The sequence below is a fragment of the Macadamia integrifolia genome, chromosome 7, assembly GCF_013358625.1.
Source record: "Macadamia integrifolia cultivar HAES 741 chromosome 7, SCU_Mint_v3, whole genome shotgun sequence".
NCBI classification, from domain to species: Eukaryota; Viridiplantae; Streptophyta; class Magnoliopsida; order Proteales; family Proteaceae; genus Macadamia; species Macadamia integrifolia.
Window position 1 is genome coordinate 28,487,929 of NC_056563.1, and position 22,765 is coordinate 28,510,693.

General features: G+C 36.1%; 3 protein-coding genes across 5 annotated transcripts in view; 1 reads left to right on the forward strand and 2 right to left on the reverse strand.

Moving 5' to 3' along the window:
* Positions 1-300: 300 nt before the first annotated feature.
* LOC122083571 (G2/mitotic-specific cyclin-2-like) lies at positions 301-3,624 on the reverse strand. Of its 2 annotated transcripts, none has more exons than XM_042651429.1 (12): positions 3,359-3,624; positions 3,101-3,155; positions 2,835-2,967; positions 2,667-2,723; positions 2,522-2,579; positions 2,294-2,446; positions 2,049-2,174; positions 1,629-1,718; positions 1,242-1,466; positions 1,053-1,151; positions 784-962; positions 301-680 (listed from the first exon to the last, which is right to left on the reverse strand). In XM_042651429.1, exons 2-12 carry the CDS (start codon positions 3,144-3,146, stop codon positions 536-538), a joined length of 1,311 nt encoding a protein of 436 aa, XP_042507363.1. In that variant the 5' UTR covers positions 3,147-3,155; positions 3,359-3,624; the 3' UTR covers positions 301-535. The 2 variants fall into 2 exon arrangements, with proteins under 2 accessions (XP_042507363.1, XP_042507364.1); XM_042651430.1 differs by having other exon boundaries at positions 1,242-1,463; positions 3,359-3,622.
* A 9,192-nt stretch (positions 3,625-12,816) lies between these two features.
* On the forward strand, positions 12,817-16,423 carry LOC122083999 (U-box domain-containing protein 15-like). The gene is made up of 4 exons (XM_042651973.1): positions 12,817-13,131; positions 13,244-13,360; positions 14,119-14,544; positions 15,038-16,423. Exons 1-4 carry the CDS (start codon positions 12,832-12,834, stop codon positions 16,070-16,072), a joined length of 1,878 nt encoding a protein of 625 aa, XP_042507907.1. The 5' UTR covers positions 12,817-12,831; the 3' UTR covers positions 16,073-16,423.
* A 3,812-nt stretch (positions 16,424-20,235) lies between these two features.
* LOC122084613 overlaps positions 20,236-22,765 on the reverse strand; it is a 19,650-nt gene continuing 17,120 nt past the window's right edge. For both annotated transcript variants that reach the window (XM_042653000.1, XM_042653001.1), the window contains exon 14: positions 20,236-21,496. In XM_042653000.1, coding sequence (XP_042508934.1) covers positions 20,807-21,496 — 690 coding nt within the window. In that variant the 3' untranslated portion in view covers positions 20,236-20,806. The remainder of the gene's footprint in view (positions 21,497-22,765) is intronic.

Below are 22,765 nucleotides of genomic sequence, written 5' to 3' on the forward strand. Positions count from 1 at the left end.
TCATCATTTCAAAATTAACTTTGGCAGCTGGGGAAGTTTGAGGACACCACCACATAAGCTATTTGAACTCCAACCTTATTGAGTCTTCTTAGAGAGGAAGTCTAACCCTTCTATCATAAACTTCTACCATTAAAGGTGAAGAAAGGAAGTCTAACCCTTCTAGGAAAAGAGGGGGTGGAGCATCAATAGATTGAAAATTAAGTTCTAAATGTCAGACTGATCCACCTACCCGGTGGTGGAGGAGTTCAATTTTGCATTTTTCTTCGCAACAATATATGTGGCACTAAATTTCATCTCTCAGGCACCAAATGATACTTCGAGATCTCATATTAGATACAAAAGAAGAAAATTGTACATTATTTGGATAACTGAAAGGAAATTTTGAAAATAAGCAGCTGTGGTGTGGCTTCCACAACAAAAGCCCAGTTTGGCAACTTCTGTTGCACAGTGATGCCAACCCCAGAAATTCAATTCATAGAGTTAATGATTAGCAAGACAAAGCATTCAAATCACCCAAAGACCCCCCCCCCCATCCTTAAGATCTAGTGTCTAAAAGAAATACAGCAGGTTCAGACTTTGCTGCATAACCAAACTTGAATGTGCTGTACTTCCTATACACCCCAGTGAGCTTCCCTGTTCCAGCTTTCTGATGGAAACCAACCATCAACTTTGAGCATTCCCTACAGCGCACGAAACCAACCATCAACTTATAGGCATCTCTCAAGTTTCAAGATATCATTAAATCTTGAAGTTTCTTCAGAAAAGAAAAGAGGGCCTACTTACAAGAGCTGGTCTTCCCTGTAGTTAGAATGCCACTCGCAAGTCTGTGTCCATTGCCTAGACCCATTAAGAGTACACTGAGCAGTGAAGATGGCAGCTGCAGCTAAAAAAGATGGAGGAAACCTAAGCATTTCGCACTCCACAAGGCAAAGCTCGATGATGAAGAAGGAGAGAAGCTCAAGCTGGCCCAAAGTCATGATGAGGAACATTTCATATCAGTATTACTTCTAAAAGCAACATAGTTGATCACAAGGAAAGCAGTTACTACTAACCTTCCTGTCAGATTGAGCTGCTTTAAGAAATCTCCTCATGAACGCGTAAGGGGTTGGAACAGACATGTTGAACTGTAGTGTGTTCACCATCAATCTCTCCTGTGATCATATGGAAAGAGGTTTTGGTTCAGAAAATAAAAAGATCCATCCAGTTGATCAAGAGAAAAGGGAAAAGAGAAAAAAGAGTACCATGTCAAGAACTTCTTTCCTAGTGTAGGCCTTGTCTGATATTAGAATTAAATCCTCCACAACAGGAACAGAAACTTCTTCATACTTGCACGCTAATAGCATGGCTGTCACTCCAACTAACTGGAGCTTCTTCCTCACCACTGCTTGCTGTGCTAAGAATCTATCTATGAGATTTATAGTGAGGAATAATGTCTCATCCATAAGCTCGAACTTGTAGTGTACCTGCTGATTTGATTAAAAAAATAAACAATCTTGGGTTTTCTAGTAGGAAAAACTGGTAGCTGAAAAGGCTGCTTCAAGAATCTAAAACATAGATGTTGCACCTCCACAAGCTGGCTACACTAGTAGAAGATAGCAACAAATTTCTATAGATCAGGCAATTAATACCTCTATTAGCCAATCAATGAGGATAGCCCTCATCTTCTCATTGATGTCGAACTGCTGCTTCATATAGTTTGGAGAGACACAGCTGGAACTCTGTACACAGAATGGTGATCAATTAGTATCTCAAAGTAACAGTCAGAATATTTTGGTAATGCTTAGCATAATTCTGCATAATTAAACCGTCCACTGCCCATTCACAAATTGACCTTTTTGTCATTGCAAGATTAAGATCACATAATTAAATTGAAATCAGGTCATTCCCTTCAATTGGGTACCCAGTTTTATCTAAAGATATGCTGAAATTGGTTCTAGATGCACAAATGGGTATTCTAGCAGTTCATCAAGGGGAAAGGAAAATTTATTCTTATTTCAACTCCTACAAGTCTTTCAATGATGTAAGAAAAAGAAGGCAGTGTGTTTCACCTCAGATTTTCTGTAGTGGGCATAAATGTCCTCAATGTATTCAACAACTGCAAGTGGATTCTTAGAGTCACAGCTGTCAATATCTGTAATTGGCTCCACTGATATATCCTCCATTTCAACCTCCTCCTACAGCAAATCATCACAAGGGTAATTCTTCCTTTTTAATGGATGTCCAGACTCCAGAATTCATTTCCGAATTAATTAAAACAAAAATTAGTTATAGTTAAAGAGAAGGCCCAATGTACCATCTGATCAATCTCGTCCAACATTGCTTCAGTGTGCTTCACAAACATCGGAACATGCAAGTCATTAGTCTCATTTAAGTCATCCACATCAATGATAGTACAATCTTCTGATGCAGTTGCATTTGTGTGAGATGAGGTTGGCTTAGCTTCCTGCTTAAATAAATAAAAAAAGGTCAATTCAACAGGTAATTAAAAGTGAAAATTGCAAATTTTTTTTTTTGGAGGTACCTCAAGACAAGGCTGAGGCTGCTGCTGCTGCTTGTTTGCAATTTCTGCCGCAAACTTCCTAAACAGAAAGCGAGAAACCAATCACGAAATTCTGATAATGAATGTAGTTGGAAATGTAAAGTTTTCTATTTGAGATCTTTCTAACCTTGTGATTGGCCTATGCACTGGAATAGGCGGGTTCTTACCACATAAGGCCTGTCGTCTGAGTGATAAAGAAAAATTAGTAAATAAATAAAACCAAGAAAATATCTGACACTGAAAGAGCAGTAGATGATGAATTGATGAAATGTCAAATTAGAGGTTTCGGAATTACTCTGATAGGCCTCTTTTGTTGACTGCACATGGGTACGGAGGAGCTCCCACTAAATTCTGGTTAATGTTGCTTAGAGCTCTTCGATGGTGTCCAACCTCTGGGACGAACTTTCCACCCCCCATCCGGAGACCACCTTTTGAATTTAATTTAAAAAAATGCTCAGTTCATAGATCAAGGTTTTACAAAACTAAGTAGATCGTTCCAGGAACGTAGATGATGTTCAATCAATGCTACCCCGGAAAAATTCCCAAATCTGACCGAATTACCTTGGAAATGGGCTGGCCTCGGATTGTTCTCATTTGATCCAGCCATGTTGATTATCTACAAGAAAAACCACGAGAAAAACAAACCCCATTCAGATCACCTTCACCAGTTCATAAAACAAACAAGATCGAAAAACCCTAGATAAACAAAACCCACGTAGCAGGAAAGACAGTCAAGAACAAAACTCAACAACCAAAACCCATATCGCTAATTCAACGAAGATGATCATGAGAACAAACAATGATCTACCATTGACTTACCTACAGCTACGCTTCTAGTTCCACTCGTTGGGATTCGATCGAACAAGCTGAAATTCCAAGGTCGATGATCTTCGACCGGAATTCCAAACTCCGAAGAAAAGAGAGACTACACCGATGACTCCATTAAGAGAAGTAATGGAGGCATATATCATCGAAGTCTCCTCCCTCCTCTCTTCTTTCTCTGATCTTGGGGTCTTGGTTTACCCAAGAAGTGAAAAACGAAAAACAAAAAAGAAAGAGAAATCGATATGAATATCTATAGGAGATTACGATAACGACAGATATATGATATGTCCGCACCGCATTAGACCTCTTTTTTTAAATGCAACGGCTAGTGAATGCGTACCGTTGGATTGAAGATGAAAAGTCACGTTGGTCTGTGTAGTCCTAACGGTTACCTTGCATGTGCTTTCAAATTTTTGATCTCTTTTCTCTCTCTTACTCTCTCTAAAACTTACACGTTAGGGTTACGGGGTACGCGTCACCGTCACGCCGTCGCTGTTTCTTTATGCTTTTTCCGAGTGGAGGGATCAAGGAGCGCTGCTTTTTCCATTTATTTTTTCCTAGTTTCTTTTTTTTTTTTTTTTTTTTTTGGTAAGATTTTTTTTCCTAGTTTCCAAACAGGCAAAAGAAAGAAGCAACGTTCAATTGCAATTAATATGAAATGTCCAAACAGTCCTTTGCTCTTTGTTGATTTAAAACCAAAACATTCATTGAACATACAAAGTACGAATGATGGTTTTAGTCCCAAAAAGGAAATACAAGATGATGGATGGCATGATGTGTAAGCTAAAAAGTCAACCACTTGGGAGTTCATGGCCCTTTGGTTTAATCTATAATTAGGACCCATACAAATTTTAATGACTTTATTTAGTTGAGATTTTCCTTATTTGTTCAGCTATGCCTCTTTATTTTTCCATCTTTCACCTTTCACTTTTCGTGTTACGTTTTTTCATTTTTCATCTATTTTTCTTTTTGTCTTTTCTCTTCTCTTCCATCCCTTTCTTTATTTTAGAATTCAGTTTTCTTTGTTTTTTATGTTTGAATCCATATAACTGGCCTCATTATGTTGGGATAAGGTTTAGTTTGTTGTTGTTGTCATCTTCTGAAAGATACTAGGTGTTGGCAAAGAAAAAAAAAAACATAATCTCAACACTAAGGAGGCTGTGTTAGGTAATCAAGAGAAGAAATAAAAAAGAAAAAAGAATATAGAAAATAAATGGAAAGAAAAAAAAAATTATGTATATTTGGCTACCAATAGAAGAAAAAGAAAATAAACATTTTTCTATTTTCTTGTGCGTTTTTATGTTTTCTTGAGTTTTAGGGGAAACTTTTTTTTTTTTATGACAACACACGAAAACTTCACCATTCCGAATGTTAAAAAGAATATTCTCATAGTTGAGGACATACCAAACATAATGAAAATTTCTTAAACCAAATACTTTTTAAGCCAATAAAAGAAAATAAATGAAAAGAAAAAGTACAAAAAAATTATCTTTATGCTTGGCATGTCTTGTACCAAGAGAAAATTCTATTTTTGAATTTCAAAATTCACATTCGGAATGATGAAGTTTTCTTTTGTTTAAAAAAAAAAAAATTTAAATCTTGCCAAAAACACAAGAAAACATTAGAAAATGCAAAAACCATTTTTTTTTCTTTTCGTCTCTTCGTAACCAAACACACATACTTTTTATATTTTCTTACCACTTTATTTCATTTTTATTATTTTCTTTTCCTCTCTTCTCATTTTTTTTTTTTTCCATTTCTTCTCTTGGCTACCAAACACAACCTAAGGCAACACCTTGACAACTGTGATAGCTAGTTGAATATTATTCATAACAGGGTGTCAAAAGTTTACCGACATCAGTAGGTCTATCTTGATCCTGCTGATTGAAGCCTAATACTAACCTATTCGAATACAAAATATGTCAGACTCAAGCATCAATGGATTAATAATCGGACATTTTCAATGCAAGATAATGGCCTAACGATATACAACATTAGTCTAAGATTCAGAATCAGACGAAGCATCAGCCCAGCCCCAACTCAACCCGACTCCAATCTTGAAAATCTCGCCCATAACCCAGCCCAAGTTCTATCGGACTCGGACTGTCAAACTTGCACCAACAAGCAATGCATATACTCCGCACAAAGCCTTTTCTTTAATAGTTATTTTAAGACTCCGTGGATCGGTAACACGCACTTTCTTAAATGAACCGTTAGACGATTTGACTTGTGTTAAGTGATGTAAGACAAATGAGGATAATTTTGACAGCTAATCTTTCTTTTCATCTGTTAAACAGTGATCTATACCGTACATGTTGTGAATCGAATTAAGTGGGACCACCTGAAGCTTTTCTTGATGAGTTTAAAAGAAAAAAACTTCAGGTGGCCCCACTTAACCTGAAGTTGTTGATTTGGTAGAGGCGTTTATTGGACTGGAGGGACTTGGAATTACGACTTCGGTGGGCCATAAATGGTCAGGTCTTAACAGAATGGACCCACCCAATCACGTGAAAGAAATAGGCATCTAGAATTTGAACTGGTTCCTTAACACTTGGGTTCCAATAAATTATCAAAATTAAAAAGAAAAGCCATTGCTGGGAATGGCTTTTCTCCATCACGCTCCGTTTGATTGCAAAGGAAATGCAATTATTTCTTGATAAAATAAAATACATCTTATGTAAAGAGTATTTTTTATGTTCATTTATAATAAAATTTTAAATATTTCTCTTAGAAGTAAAATTTAGAGATTCTTTAAAAAAAAAAATGCAGATATTTTCCTTTTACTTTCCTTGCAATCAAACGTGCCTCATGTTCTATAGTGTCTGACTGTATGATCTCCCTGACACAATCATTATTCAATTAGAAAAGAGGAAGGGGAATTTAAATCTTTTTTCTCTCTTATTTTGTGTCGGGCTGGTGATTAGTCCTTTTCAAGTCTCAGCCATCCCCTGGAGATGATCTAAACTAGGGGTGTCAATTCATGGTCCGAACCGGCTAAACCGATTGAGACTGACCGTTTATAGACCGGCCTGGCCCAGACCGTTTATTAAACGTGTCGGGCTTGAGCCCGGCCCATTTATAAATGGTCGGTCTCGGTTTTACTACTTGAACCGTTGGGCACCCGACCGAGATCGGCCTATTGTGCACCGACTTGGCCCGACCCTTTAATGATTGTAGAATACCTATTTTACCCCCCAAATTAAAGAATAAAAACTAAAAAGTAAAGACATGTTCACATTTTAAATAATGATTATATTTGGTATCATTTATTGATTTATTGTCATTTTTTTGGGCTTGCATGAGTGGGCCGGAATATAATAGCACATTTTAAAGAGGGCCCGTTTAAAAACCGGTTAAAGCCCGTTTAACATTAAACATGTCCGTAGCTCGGTTAAGGCCCGACTAAAGCCCGATTAAGGTGGCCCGATTATAACCCGAGACCGACCGACCGAATATAAAGTGTACCATGCCCTCAATAACTAAGCTCGATTAGTTAAATGGGCGGACACGGTGTAGCCTTTGAAAGTCTTCAAGCCCGATTAAGCCTGATCGAAGCCGAATCGGCCCGACCGATTGACACCCCTAATCTAAACCCATAGGGAATAGATGGGGTGAGAAAATCAAAATTGGTTGTTGAACATTTCAACCATTATTATTATTTTGGAGAGGTGGTGACTTGGGGGGATGGTGACAGGAGGAGGACCTATTTTTAGCCTTTTTTGAATATAAGAACAAATATTTTATGTCTCATATATTTATATTTTGGGATAATGTTCTATGTTTGGAAGCATAGCACAGTAGCACCTCGCAGCGTCTATCTCTCTACGTATTAGCACCTCCTTATGCCTATCTCTATCCACCCCTTATGGAATGACATCTCTACACTCTATTGCATGAGGAGAAATATAAACCCCCCCAGAGTGCAGTAGCATACCTTATGCTTATTCCCTTACATGTTTTCTTTTGTATTTTGAGTTGCATCTTTTTCAGTTATTTTTCAAAACGTTTCTTTTAACATATTTTTAATGTTTTATTTACCTCCATATTTGATATAAAAATAATATGATTGAAAAAGGGGAGGAGAAACTTAGGCCCATGAGGTAGTAAGAATAATGGAAGTACCCCAAGGTGGTTGCTTATTTGGCAAGGACCAACACCTCAAAATTAAGAGGTCATGATTCATGAATTCAACTCTTCTTGGGCCTAACCATTAAAAATAATAATAATAATAATAATAATAATAAATAAATAAATAAATAAAAGAAAGATAAGTGATTCTATGTAAATATAACAATAGTACTCTTTATGTGAACCTGCGTTCTCCCTTAAATGTATATATGGTAACCATGATAAAAGGCGAATACAATTTTTAAATGCAATGATAGGAATTTTACTAGTTGAGACTAGTTATACAAAGCCTATGGCACCATTCTAGTCTTGTTAAAGTGAATGGTGCAGGAAAAGAAAAAATTGGCATTTAAATCAAAATTTAAAAGAATATGTGTAGGCGTGGGAAATGTACTGGACTCAGAGGATCCTTTCCCATATTATTTTTTGGCAAAAGTTTCTCTTCACAGTGGATGAATAGAATTTAGCCATTGGGGTCAAGGTTATAGGTATCGATATCAATTTTTGTATCGTTCTCAACCAATATCGATTATTGATACAATATCAATGTAGATCAGTTGATCATTAAAGGATGTAATTTAAAAAGGAAAAAAAAAAAAACCAATTTTTGGTTGATACACCTAATTTGTATTTGTATCATATTGATATTGAGCTCCGACGATACCGATATTTATAAATGATACTTCATTACAATACTAATAATAATCGTCGTTATACCCTTTAAGTCGAAAAATATCTTGATATACAGGATCAACCTAAGATCTAGAATCAGACGAAGCATCAGCCCAAACCCAACTCAACCTGACTCCAATCTTGAAAATCTCACCCATAAACCAGCCCAAGTTCTGTTGGGTTTTGTACTTGTCCGGTCAAACTTGCACGTACTCCGCACAGTTTTTTCTTTAGAGTCCGGATCAGGTACTCGTACGAAAATGATTCTCGTATGATTTTTGATCCACACTTAGGGCCCGTTTGATAACGTTCAAGAAACGCGTTTCTGCCGTTTCTGTTTCCAGAAACAGCAGAAACAGAGTAAAAAACGTTTGATAAAACTGTTTCGTTTCACTTACTTTCAGAAATAGAAATATAAATTTTTACTTATTTATGGTTCAAGAAACGACCCAGGCAAAACAAGTTCAACTTGTTTCGCCGTTTCTGCAAATGACTTGTGGCAATTCTTTCACTGGTTACTATCGACTTCTAAAAACATGACTTATCAAACACCTTCAATTCCGTTTTTGTTTCTAGAAACGAAAATTTATGTTTCTGCCGTTTCTTAAAACAAAAACTACAGAAACGTTATCAAAGGGCCCTTTAGACTTCACTTAATATCTCTCTCTCTCTCTCTCTCTCTCTCTCTCTCTCTCTCTCTCTCTCTCTCTCTCTCTCTCTCTCTCTCCTTTTAATTGATTCTTATTTTTCATGGGGTACAAGTGTAAATCAAACATCGTCCCAAAATAATTTTCGTACAAAGACCTGATCAACACCCTTTCTTTAATAGTTATTTTAAGACTCCATGGAGCGGTAACATGCACTTTCTTAAATTAACCATTAGACGTTTTGACTTGTGTTAAGTGATATGTAAGACAAATGAGGATCATTTTGAGAGCTAATCTTTTTTTTCACATCTTAAACAGTGATCTATACCGTACAAGTTGTCAATCGAATTAAGTGGGGCCACCTGAAGTTTTTTTGATGAGTTAAAAAAAAAAGAGGAGCTTTACTATCACTCCGCTACACTTGGGTCAATATTTACTAAAATTTCTCTATTTTTTACATTTTTACTGATACTCTCTTGTTTTTTGATTTTTACATCTCTTCCTCCTCTGTTATTTTTAAATGCCTAGATTACCCTTTATTTTCATTTGTAACCTATTACACTTTTTTCATATTTATCAGTTTAAAATATAATTTGAACCAAACCACTTACAAGTTTTATCTCATCTAATCATCAAGTATATTGACATAGCTGACATGTCCTTACAGATATTATTTATTTATTATTATTATTTTATTTCGTCTCATCCAATCATTAGGAATGTTGTTTATTTATTATTATTATTATTATTTTATCTTATCCATCGTTACAAATTTAGCAATCTATTTTTTATCTGTATTAGATTGGTATCAGTCTCAGCCAATCTAAGGATTAAAAAAAAAAAAGTATGATACTCAATTGGAACATATGATACTAATATAGTTATAGATCGGGTACAAAATTATTATTTTTTGAACTTAAAAAATCCTAGATATATATATATATATATATATCTTTTTGATAGTGGTTTGGTTTAAACCATGTTTTGAACCAATCGATTTGAAAAAGAATGTAAGTTATAAGTGAAAATGAAGGATAATCTGGGCAGGGAAGAAAGAGATATAAAAAAAAATAAAAAAAATAAAAAAACCAGTAAAAAGGTAAAAAATAACAGAGTTTTAATAAATATAGACCGTAACGTGGTGATAGTAAATTCCAAAAAAAAAAAAAACCTTCAGATGACCCCACTTAAAAAAGTGATGTTGATCTGGTAGAGGCAATTATTGGAGAGGGACTTGGAATTACGACTTCGGTGGGCCATAAATGGCCAGATCTTAGTTGATGGGGTAGGTAAGAATTAGGCAGAATAGACCCACCCAATCACGTTAAAGGAATAGGCATTTAGAATTTGAACTGGTTCCTTAACACGTGGGCTCTAATAAATTATCAAAATTAGAAAGTGGGAATGGCTTTCTCTATCACGCTCCGTTTGATTGCAAAGGAAATGCAATTATTTTCAGAGAAAATTAAATACATTTTATATAAAGAATAAAAAGAAAATTTAAATATTTCTCTTAGATCTAAATTTAAAAAGAAAACAAAATTCTAAAGAAAAAGCAGACATTTTCCTTTACTTCCCTTTGCAATCAATTCGTGCTTCTGCACGGTGTGTGACTGCATGATCAACTTGAGTGACATAATCATTATTCAATTAGAAAATGGTGAGGGGGGGATTTAAATCCTCTTTTTCCCTCTTGTTTTGGATCTGTTTAATTCCTCTTAGGGATGATCTAAATCTGTAGGTTCCGTTTATTTAGAGGAAAGTTTGGGGTAAAAATGTTTGATTACTGGGTCTCACATGTTGGTGAGGTTAAGGGCAGGAAAAGTAAAGTTGGATTTTTCCACTCTAATCTTGTTTGATTAGCACATAGCTATAGGAGAGAGAGAATAGAATAATGAAGAAAGAGAGTCATTAATTGCAATAACTTTCTATCACAAAGTCTTACCAATTTGATAAGATTTTGTAAGGGGATGGGGTGAAAGCTATGTCAGCAAACAGGGAAACTCATCTTCCAATATTGTCTAGAGTATTTCTCACCCCATTATATCCAAACACATGATTTTACCATGTTTTTAAGAAAATAAGTACAACTCTCCCACCCCTTAGATCCCACCCCATCAAAAGCCCCCTAAACAAACGAACCCATAAAGGGGATGGATGGGGTGAGAAAATCAAAATTGGTAATTGAACATATGAAGTTTTGAACCATTCATTATTATTATTATTATTATTATTATTATTATTATTATTATTATTATTATTATTATTATTATTGGAGGAGGTGACTTGGGGGATGGTGACAAAAGGAGGACCGGTTTTTAGCCTTTTGGAATATAAGAACAAATATTTTATGTCTCATACATTTACATTTTGGATTGTTAAAATATATATAATAATATATTTAGACATATATATTTATATTTTTGGGATAATGTGTTATGTTTGGAAGCATAGCATACTAGCACCTCGCAATGTCTATCTCTCTACGTATTAGCACCTCCTTGTGCCCTCTATCCACCCCTTATGGAATGACATCTCTACACTCTATTGTAGGAGGAGAAATATAAACATCCCCTCCCCTAGAGTGCAGTACCATACCTTAAGCTCACTCCCTTACATTTTTTCTTTTGTATTTTGAGTTGCATCTTTTTCAGAACTTATCTTTTAGCATATTTTCAATGTTTTATTTACTTTCATTTTGATTTAAAAATAATATGATTGAAAAAGGGGAGGAGAAACTTAGGCCCACGAGGTAGTAAGAATAATGAAAGTACCCCAAGGTGGTTGCTTAGTTGTCAAGGACCAACATCTCAAAATTAAGAGGTCATAAATTCAATTCTCCTTGAACCAAAAAAAAAAAAAACAAAAGAAATAAGAAGAAGAAGAAAGGAAGGAAGAAAGAAAGGAAAATAGAAAAAAGTGAATCTAAATAAGTATAACAATAGTACTCTTATCTTATCTGAACATGTGTTCTCCCTTAAATGTATATATAGCAGCCATAATAAAAGGTGAATAAAATTTACCTTGCATGTTTAAATGCAATGATAGTAATTTTACTATTTGAGACTAGTTATACAAACCCTATGGCTGGCACCATTCTAGTCTTGTTAAAGTGAATGGGTTCAGGTAAAAAAATTACATTTAAATGAAAATATAAAAGAATATGTGTAGACGTGGGAAACGTATTAGATTCAGATTACTTTTTGGCCAAAGTTTCTCTTCAAGATGGATGAATAGAATTTAGCCATTAGGGTCAAGGTTATATGTATCGATATCAATTTTTGTATCAATCTCAATCAATACTGATTATAGATACAATATCAATGTGGATCAGTTGATCATTAGGCAAAAAAAAAAAACCAAACCACTTTTAGGTCGATACACTCAATCTGTATTTGTATCATATTGATATCAGGCTCCGACAATACCGATATGTATAAAATGATGCTTGTTGTTATTCCCTTTTAAGTCCAAAAATACCCTTAACACTATTCTAGGAGTTCCATCCAACCACCACAACCTGTGAATTAAGAGATTCTCTCTTCTCCACCGTGGGTGAAGGGATGGAAAACTCGTGCCCTTGTTTTTCTCTAGACAGATTAACAGATAAGACCGTTCCGCAAGGCCTGTAATCCAAATTTAGCCAAAGTGACTATTCACAGATTAAAACAGGGACCACGCACGGTTTCCACCGTCTGATTAAATATCAGACAAACCAAAAGAAAAATTCGTGAAGACGCGTTACATTGGAGCCATATAGCATCTGTCCTACCGCGTGATGACCGTTACTCTATAACTGATTTTCAAATAAGAGTTCTCTTTGTTTGGTTTCGTTCGCTCTTGACCTCTCCTCACCCTCTTCTCCACCTTTGAAAAATTAAACAAAGAACCAAAAAAACCACTGGAGAACCGAATTTAGTTCTTTTTTCAAGGGGGGATTAGGGTTTGGAGATGGAAGAGCAAATGGTAGTGGAGGGAGGAGGAGGAGGAGGAGGAGGAGGTGGAGGAGGTGGAGAAATCATGGACAAGGGGAGTATCTCCAATGTATCGAATTTAGCAGCGGAAAGTGACGTGATTCAGGAATTGATGGATGTGATTGAATATGTTAGCTTGTTTACGTATTTCCGAAGGACCCAAAGGAAGGAATGCTTCAATCTTGTGAGGAGAATGAAGCTCTTGGTGCCTCTGTTAGAAGAGATCTATGAGTTTGATGAGCCTGTTACAAATGCTGTTATAAGATGTCTTTATGATTTGAAAAGGGCCCTCTTGTTAGCCAAGAAATTGTTGAAGTTTTGTCACGATGGAAGCAAGATTTTCCTGGTCAGATTTTAGTTTTTAATTTTTAATCTCTTGAAAATTCAAATCCCATTACCTCCTGATCTGAGCAGAATTTCAATTTCTCTGTTCTTGTGGTCAATTTTCTCTGTTTTAGGCATTTGAGGGTGAGGCAGTCATGGGAAGATTCCGCGCCACTTATGACAAAATAAATCAAGCTTTGGAGGGTATGCCTTATGAAGAGCTAGGGATTTCTGATGAAGTGAGAGAACAAGTAATTCCTCTACCTACCTTCCTCGTTTCTGTTTTATGATTTTGGCCTTTCTTAACAAATTTCATCAAGGCCCCCCTGGATTTTTTTTTTCTTTCCATTTTTGGTATAGAGATAAGTTTCAATTTAATTAAATTTGTTGTGGATATCCACTTGCGATTAGGTGAAATCTCTCTCTCTCTCTCTCTCATAATTTGTTAATATGAATCACACAATTGATAAATGGGTTTGGTGAGGATTGGATTTTCTCAATGTCCTAATCCAACTCAGAATGAAGAAAATCCTTGGGGAGGAAACCAAAGCTTCAAGTTAGAGCATATTTATGTGTTTTACTATGGAAAATAAATATAACTTTATATTGAGTGGGCGAGCCTGTAGCACAACGGTTAAGTTGCACTATTACAACATGTTGATCACAGGTTCAAAATTTGGAAACAGCCTCTTTTGCGAAGCAGGGGGTAAGGCTGCGTACACTTGCCCCTCCGAGACCATGCAGTAGCGGAAGCCTCGTGCACTTGGTTGCTCTTTTACTGAGTGGAACATGGACCTTTTTTCTAGAAATGGCTTTTCAAGAGTAGACATGATTGATATTTTTCACATTGGCAAGAAAACTTCAAAAGTTTTTTTTTTTTTCTGTTAAGACTTTTTAATTAGAGCTATCATCTTCTTATTCATGGTGGGAAGTTTTCTTTAAATTGAATGATACTTGTACCTTATACATGGTATAAACACACGCATCTACTCATCTTTTCTGGATTTAGGTTGAGTTAATGCGTACGCAGCTTAGAAGAGCAAAGAGGAGGGCAGATACTCAAGATATGGAGCTTGCAATGGACATGATAGTTGTGTTCTCTAAGAAAGAAGACAGGAATGCAGACAGAGCCATACTAGAAAGGCTAGCACACAAGTTGGAATTGCATTCTATTGCGGATTTGAAGGCAGAAACTATAGCAATAAGGAAACTAGTCAAAGAAAGGGCTGGACAAAATCCAGAAGGTAGTCAGCAGCTCCTAGATCTTCTACGAAAATTCAAACAAGTTGCAGGGATTGAAGATGAAAGCATCTCTAATGAATCTTCTGTGCCTAAAACACTTGAGAAGTCCCCATCTTTGATCATCCCTCATGAATTCCTTTGCCCCATTACGCTTGAGCTCATGACAGATCCTGTTATTGTGGCGACTGGACAGGTAAATACTTTTGCACTCAATGGAGCTTTTGTTATCTCCTATAAGGTTCCCTTTTTTATTTTTCTTTTTCAGATACCATGGAAATGGAAAATTATCACATAAAAAATATATTATTCAATCTGAAATTTTCTTTTTATGTCACTAAGAACAACCAGAGCCTAAAGTGTTTTTTCAAGTGAAAATTTTGAACAGGAGATGTTTTTATAGTGAAAATCCAGTATATTAAACTACAAATGTTCCAAGCGAAATCCCCTAGAAATTTATGATTTTCCTCAAGATAAATTTCATACATCCATTAATTATATTTTTTTAATATATTATGCATTTGTAAGACTAAGTTGGAATCTAATAGTATGTCATTTTAAGTAAGTGTTGTTAGACTTCTCACCTAATTGACACATCATATCGAGCTCTAACATGAATAAATGTCATAGTTGTAATAGTCTAAATAATGCATATTATTGATCATTTTTTCTTTTTCCATCTTATACAGACTTATGAAAGAGAAAGCATACAAAAATGGTTGGATTCCAACCACCGGACTTGCCCAAAAACTGGACAGATTTTGGTCCACTTGGTTCTTGCACCTAACTATGCTCTCCGCAACCTTATTCTAAATTGGTGTGAGAAGAATAATGTTGAACTACCAAAAAAAGAAGCAACTGGTGGCTCAAATAACTTTGCTGCACATAAAGAGGAAATCTCTACCTTGGTGCAAAATCTATCCTCAAGTCAATTGGACATGCAAAGAAGAGCTGTGACGAAGATCCGTATGCTGTCCAAAGAGAACCCCGACAACAGAGTCTTGATTGCAAGTAGTGGAGGAATTCCTTCTCTAGTTCGACTTTTGTCTTATCCAGATTCAAAAATCCAAGAGCACACTGTAACAGCTCTATTGAACCTATCAATTGATGAGGCAAATAAGAGATTGATAGTTAGAGAAGGAGCCATTCCAGCTATAATTGAAGTGCTACAAAATGGAACTATTGAAGCCAAAGAGAACTCTGCAGCAGCCTTGTTTAGTTTATCAATACTTGATGAAAATAAAACGGCAATTGGAAATGCAGATGGTATTCCACCTTTAGTAGATCTCTTGCAAAATGGCACAATTAGAGGTAAGAAGGATGCTGCTACCGCACTCTTTAACTTAGCTCTCAACCAGGCAAATAAGGTTAGAGTGATTAAGGCAAATATTGTTCCACCATTGCTTCAATTACTCACTGATAAGAACTTGGGTATGATTGATGAGTCCCTCTCAATCTTGTTACCTCTTGCATCGCTTCCTGAAGCACAGAATGCTATTGGACAGCTTCCTTTTGTTGAAACTCTTGTTGAACTCATTAGAGATGGAACCCCCAAGAACAAGGAGTGTGCTATATCAGTTCTTCTTGAGTTGGGATTGCACAATTCCTCTTTCATTTCGACTGCTCTTGAATTTGGTGTCAATGAACATTTGATAGAAATCTCAAAGAATGGAACTAGCAGAGCCCAAAGAAAAGCAAATTCCTTTTTGCAACTCATTGAGTAAGTGTGCACATTCCTTGAAGTTTAGAAGTAATAGACTTCATGTTGTAGTAGTTTCCATCTCAGATTGGATAGTATCAGCCATATTGCTTTTCTACAATTCTGTTTTGGAGCCTGCTTGAACTGCATTTTTATTTGATTACATACTCAAATTCCTTTCATGTTACTTCTAAAACGACTCCGGCACGTAAGTGTTGGGATTCCTGTCAAGTTTGTAGTTTGTATTTACTAAGAGCAATGTTAATGTATGTGCTTATGGAATTATGTTATTAAGCAGAAGTTGATGTCTGATGTGAAAAACCTTTAAAGCAAATTTGTATACAATAACTATATGATATTATATCCTTGTAAATTCTTTAAAGCAGGTATGGTGGGCAAATTATCAATGGTAAACAGCACCATATCTGGGTTGAGAAATGGGGCAAGGGAAGGAGTTATTATGTTACAGGTTGCCCTTTTCTTTATGGGTAGGTATAATGCAACTTCAAACTCTGAGGTAATAGCCTAGATTCATAAATAGAGTTGTATCAAGAAACTCTATATTTATTTGCATACAATGTTATTACCCACCTAAATTTATGAAATATCAAAAGGAGCTTGGGATGCAAGTTTGGCTTGCATAGGCTGAGGCCCAAATTTCACTCCAAGGTAGGTCTTATCCTACCCTACTTATGTTAAATTTGATCCCAAATGAACTCTACATGTCAAACTGTGTAAACAAAGAATTTGAGAGTAAGCATTACAATCTCCAAGATCTTTTCTTGAGGGAAATGGGAACAAATTATCATAGAATGAGACTGATTCCCTAAAAGAGAAGCCAAGTAATTAATGACCATTATCTATTAATGAATGATAATCTGACAGAATTAGGGTGCCAGATAAACCTTCCTATCTAAATGTCCAATTTAAATATTTTTTTGCTTTATCAGAACCATGACAAAAATAAAAAATAAATAAAAAAATCAAATATCATTGGTTTTCCTATGAGCCAAACAATCAAATTATCAAGAAGTTACAATATGACACATGGACGGGGAAAAAGGATAAAGGCTTCATTTGATTCTTAAAAACGCTGTAGGCCCAAGCATGACAATAGAACATTGAAGCATCTTAGACCTTTGATACTAACAGCAAGGCCTGCAGCCAATCCAGGCTGGAGTGTTTGCTGTTCACATCATCATGTAGTGGTATTCTCCAAATATCATGGAGGGATTAATCTGGCTTCATGTGGAAATGATTACTTTGAAAATTATTTGAAAAATTAAATCTATTTGGAACTATTTAAAGATACAAACCACCTTCCAATCCTTGTGCCACAAAACATCTATGCTCATGTCACTTGCCACTTAAGTTTCCATCGCTGGTTCCCTCTGTGTGTGTGTGTGTCTCTCTCTCCCCCTAAAGAAAGATACTCCAGAGGATGAAGGGTAGCACAGTTGGTGTGCAACGAACTTGGTACGAGCTGTAAACTCAGATGTTCTAAGTTCGACTCCCACTTGACACACATTGGGTCACTCACACAGGGTGTTTAGTGCTCTTCACTACTTTCAGTGAAAGTTGAATGATTCTCATTTAACCTCAGTAAAACCAGGTCCATGCAGTTGTGGGGTTAGTATGGACCAGCAAGACTAGTGCCGAAGTCTTGAATACCCCTCGTTAGCAAAAAGAATGTAATAACAATATACTCATGATTTGGCCACGAATTTTCAAAAAGAACAAAAAAAAAAAGTCCTAAAACCTTTTTGTTGGGGGCAAGAAAGCTCAAAAATTGTTTTACAAATCGGATTAGGGAAAGCCATCTGATTAACTAACGAGACCCATCAAAATTGGAAAGTGCAAATGTTAGCGATGCTGCTTGTGCTGCTCACAAGCATTCACAAGCTTTCGAGATGGGTGGGATGCTGTGGGCTGACCATGCTCCTCTTAGGTACAATTAGCCAGTCTTGCTTTTATTGTAGTGTAGTAAGGTACGATGAACATCAAATGACTAAGAACATCTAAAGAGCATGCATCTCAAAGAGCTCTCAATCATTTGATGCTCACTACACCAGTGTAATGAGCTGCAGACAATTTTCACAGTAGACATCCCAATGCTCCAGTTCCCTACAGTCCCAAATCTTAAGGGATACAAAAGATTTTCATATTGAGAGTAATTTGAGAATATTTTTAGAGTCAAATAATTCGAAATCTAAATTTTTATTTGAAAATTTTTCTTGTACCACTCTTATTTTTAAAAGTATGTCTGATTATCTCTATCTTTTAAAAGTATTAAGTGCACCCGTGAAGCATAACACCATTAGTCATGAACTGAAAAAGACCCTTTTGACCTGTTATGTAAGAACACTAACCTTCGTTGTAAAACCGCCAACGAAGATAGAGCTTTCATTTCTTCTTCGTTTCAAACCCTAGAATTAGTCACAACCATAGAGCTCAAACTGCCATGGACGAAGCTCCCAAGAGTGCTTATAGAACTCCATTTAAGGTTACAAGGGAGAAAATTTCAAGATCTCAAAAGACAAGAATGGTCCTATACCTCTCCCTCGACAACGACCAGGAACAAAAAGACAAACCAGAGCACCTGAAATATAAAAAAATGAGCAAGGGGGCTTCATGGATTTCATGAACAATCTGGCACCTGGTTGATTTTTGCAGCAATTGGCACCTGATTTTTGTGAATACCTATTTGATTGTTTCTGAGCAGTGAAGGAAGCTGAAACAGGTTTTCAATTTTGGCTTTTTTGGATGGCTGAGTTTTGAGAATGTGAATGATGCAGCAAGAGCAGTGAAATATGGCTGCATTTGGTGATATTTTTGGTTTTGTGTCATAGACGAAAATTTTAGTATGTCAAAATACCTTATTATTATTATTATTTTTAATAAAACTGGAATAACAGAACTATCTTTTTATCATTCCGTCAATTCTCTCTTTTTTTTTTTTTTTTTTTTTTTTTTCACTTTTTGTTCTAAAAAAAAGACGAACACTATAATTGAACAAAACGCTTTATTCCATTTTTTTGTTCTATCAAAACAAAAAAACTCCAAAAACGTTTTTCTAGAACATTACAATACACAGCCTAAGGTTGTATTTCATAGCTCTTTTTTTTTCTCCGTCTCTTTTTGTGACCTTTGTGGAAGCAAGGGTGAATTAGGATCGGTTTAGCTTAGATCACTTTTTTCTTTTCTGAAAATTTGGAACTCTGAGATTGTTTTCTAGTGAAAAATTAAATCTTTGGATCACACGCACTGTAGATGGAGTGAGAGTTAGATATTAGACCAGAATCTCTCCTTCCTCTCTTCGAAATCTTAATATAACATAGAAAACAAACCAAATCCCTCATGCACTCCTCCACAGAGCTTTCCAAACCTTATGAACCTCAAGTACAAATGGGATGACAAAGATCAGTCCTAAACCTGCACCTTAAGTTTGAATCGATTGAGTTTGGGGGTATTGATCACCTAATATGTAACATGGAAGGAATATATAGAGATGATAATATGGCAAATCCAAATAGGGAAGGCATACTGAAAGGATGATATAACAAGTCCAATCGTTAGATTGGGAGGCATAGTTTAGCCCAAGGTATTAAGTATCAATATCCTATCGGTGTATTGATTTAAGGGGTGAAGCAACCTATAAAACAAGAAGGCAATCTTAAGGGCAGGTAGTAATCACGAACTGCATTTAGGAATTCTTTTAAAAAAAGAAAAATGAATGGAACAGATTTCCTCCCGCCTCTCCTTCTCTCAAACCCCTACACATCAGAATTGCCGGAGATCAATACCAATACGATACTAATACAGATCGACAATGTCATCACCTATAGAGTGTAAAATGGTCCGATAATCAACTTTTTATCTGACTTTGAAGGCAAAATGGTCCACTCTTAACAAACCAATATAGTTGATCTATATCGATATTGACATTGGCCAAATCCAATACTGAAAATCAAATCCCTGGTTTAGATTGCCACATCTCAATTTTCACAGTAAAAATCTTTAATCTTTCTATTTTTTTCCTGTGTTGGGGTTTGGGGTTTTTTTTTTTTGGGGGGGGGGGGGGGGGAGGGATAAAACTCAAATCATTTACTCCCATCTATATACGTCTTTCCCTAGTATTTTTGCCATCTATTTGTTTTTCAAAATGCTTCAAAACTTTATACTACCACATGACCAACTCTGATTGAATTCAAATTGATATGATGCAATCATGATACAAGGAACCTACTTATACACAAAATTTGAACCCTAATAAATCAATCAACAAAGGTGAAAATAATCAGTCCAGCAAAACTCTAGCAAATGCAGCAATAGAATGAGGCACCTTCACAACATCTCTAAACACAAACATAAACTCTCTTTTTCCCCCCTACTGACATCCAAAAAAGAAAAAATCCTTGGTCCATGTAGATTCCAAAATTTTCCAATGTAATAACAACACTAGCATTGAACAATATCAAAAGAAACTGCCGCCGATGCCAAAATGTGCCTCTCAAAAAGCCATTAATCGATCACTTTATCTATTCTCATTGTCCAGAACATGACGCAGATGATTGCAATGATCTGGTTGTGTATGGTGTACTTAGTCTACTTGGGTCAACTTAAATAGATAGAAGACATCCTAGGAAAATCTGACCTGAGGGGTACTATAAATTTGCTCATGATCAATTAGAGGCAAAAATTTTAAATGCCTACATTACATGTTAAGAAGACAGCACAACAATTTACAACAGATCATTGCTCACCTGAATAGACTAGAAAGAGGCGGACACTGTTTCCCCTGCTGTTTATCAAGACTAGGTAAATGCGACTGGTCTTTTTTCTTCTTATCCTTGAACGCCTCCGGATGGTGATCAGCCTTTGCCTTGACCACCTCTTGTTCTACAGCACATTTATTTTCTTCCTCGATAAATATGTATTTAAGTTTATTTTTCTCCATGAGGACCGCCTGATGGTGTTTTTTTGTCTTCTCTTTGACTGCCTCCTGAGAGCATGTCTCCTCCTTGATAGCCTTCGTAATATGCTTTTTCTTTGGCACCTCTTGACAATGATTCTCTGTCTGTCTAACAACCTCCTGACACAATTCTCCCTTCTCACCAACCACCTGAAAGTTTTGCTCTTTCTCCTCTAGTACAGCCGACTGCTCTTCTAGACCATCAAGTGTTGAAGGCCATTTTAATTCCACTAACTGTTGCTGTTGTTCAATTTTAGTTGCAACAGCCGTTGGCTGACGTTTTTTGGTGATCCCACTACTCAATGTTTTCATGATGACTTTCCCTAGAACAAATCTGATCTCATTCCAATCTCCCTTCCCGAGCAACCCATAGTTGATCTCAAAGCTCTCCCGTTCATATATATAAGATTCAACATCATTCAATAGGACATCAAAAATTCCAGCAACAATCTCTCCCATCCTCTTAGAAATAAATACCTGTAGGAATACCAAATGGTAAATATATAACTAAAGGGGCATACTTTATAAGCAAATCGCAAACACCCTTTGAATGATCATCATAAAATGCAGATGTTTGTGTATGCATAGTCTGTGATGGGTGACAAAATGCAGGCGTTTGTGTATGCATGTCTGTGATGGGTGAGCCTAGAACTATCAGGGTTGGTTTTTTGAGGTCAAAATACCCTGTTGGGTTCGCTATGGGCCCACCCAAAATCTAAATACCTAAGTAACAAGGAATGGCAAATTTTATCACAAGTTCTCAAAGAGGAGTAGCAAACTTCTTCAAAAAAAATAAAAATCGAAAGGGCTATTGGGTAACTCTATAGTAAGGATACAAATGGGGATTATATTTATTAACTAGGGATAGACTTGGAAGTAACTCAAAAGGGATATAATAGGATAAGAGAGATAGTGAGGGGCATTAAGGGAAATTGAAGAAATAAAAAAATGAAACAAAAGAAATTGTGGGGGAAGGGGTCTGTCTTCAACCTTGCAATTTCTCAGTCATATATGAAACCAGAAACCAGCACAGTATAGACTTCCCCTTATGGTTGAGAGAACTCTCTAAACTTTGATCCAATCAACCCAGGATTCAGAAACCAAAATCTCAGGTTGTTTGGATCTCTAATCCAAGTGTTCGAACAGATTATCTGGGGCCACCAGTACCACCCAGAAACAGGGGCTACCAGCAAGAGAAAGAATAACAGAAAATAAAGGAAGGAAGAAGAAAGGTCTTGCAGGGGAAGGGGGGAAAGGGGACAACAGCCAGTTGCCAAGCCACACATGCACACACTATCAAAAAAGCTCAATTTCAATCTCTATTTTGAAACTTCATTGTAGATACAAGTTATATAAAAGTAGAAACCCAACTAACAAAGGAAACCCATAGAACTAGGAAACATAGTCAAAAAAGGAAACCGGAAAAAAACAATCTAATCTCCTATGTATCAACCGACGCTATATAAAAATTACAAAATAATTCAGATAAATGAACTTCGAACATCCTATTGAACCAGAACAAGGTTGGAACCCAGTTCATCTTGATCTGGATGGCAAGACTGGTCAAGCTGGTCAATCACAAACTTGCATCACTTCCTCTTCATGCACACAACCCCAGGTAAAAAAAGACGAAAGCATTTAGGGTTTTCTAAAGGCCAAGATTGAGAACCTTGACATAAGAAATCAAACAAGGACTTGACTTGAAGACAAGTCTGATTAGATAGGCTTTCAATTGGGATACAAGAG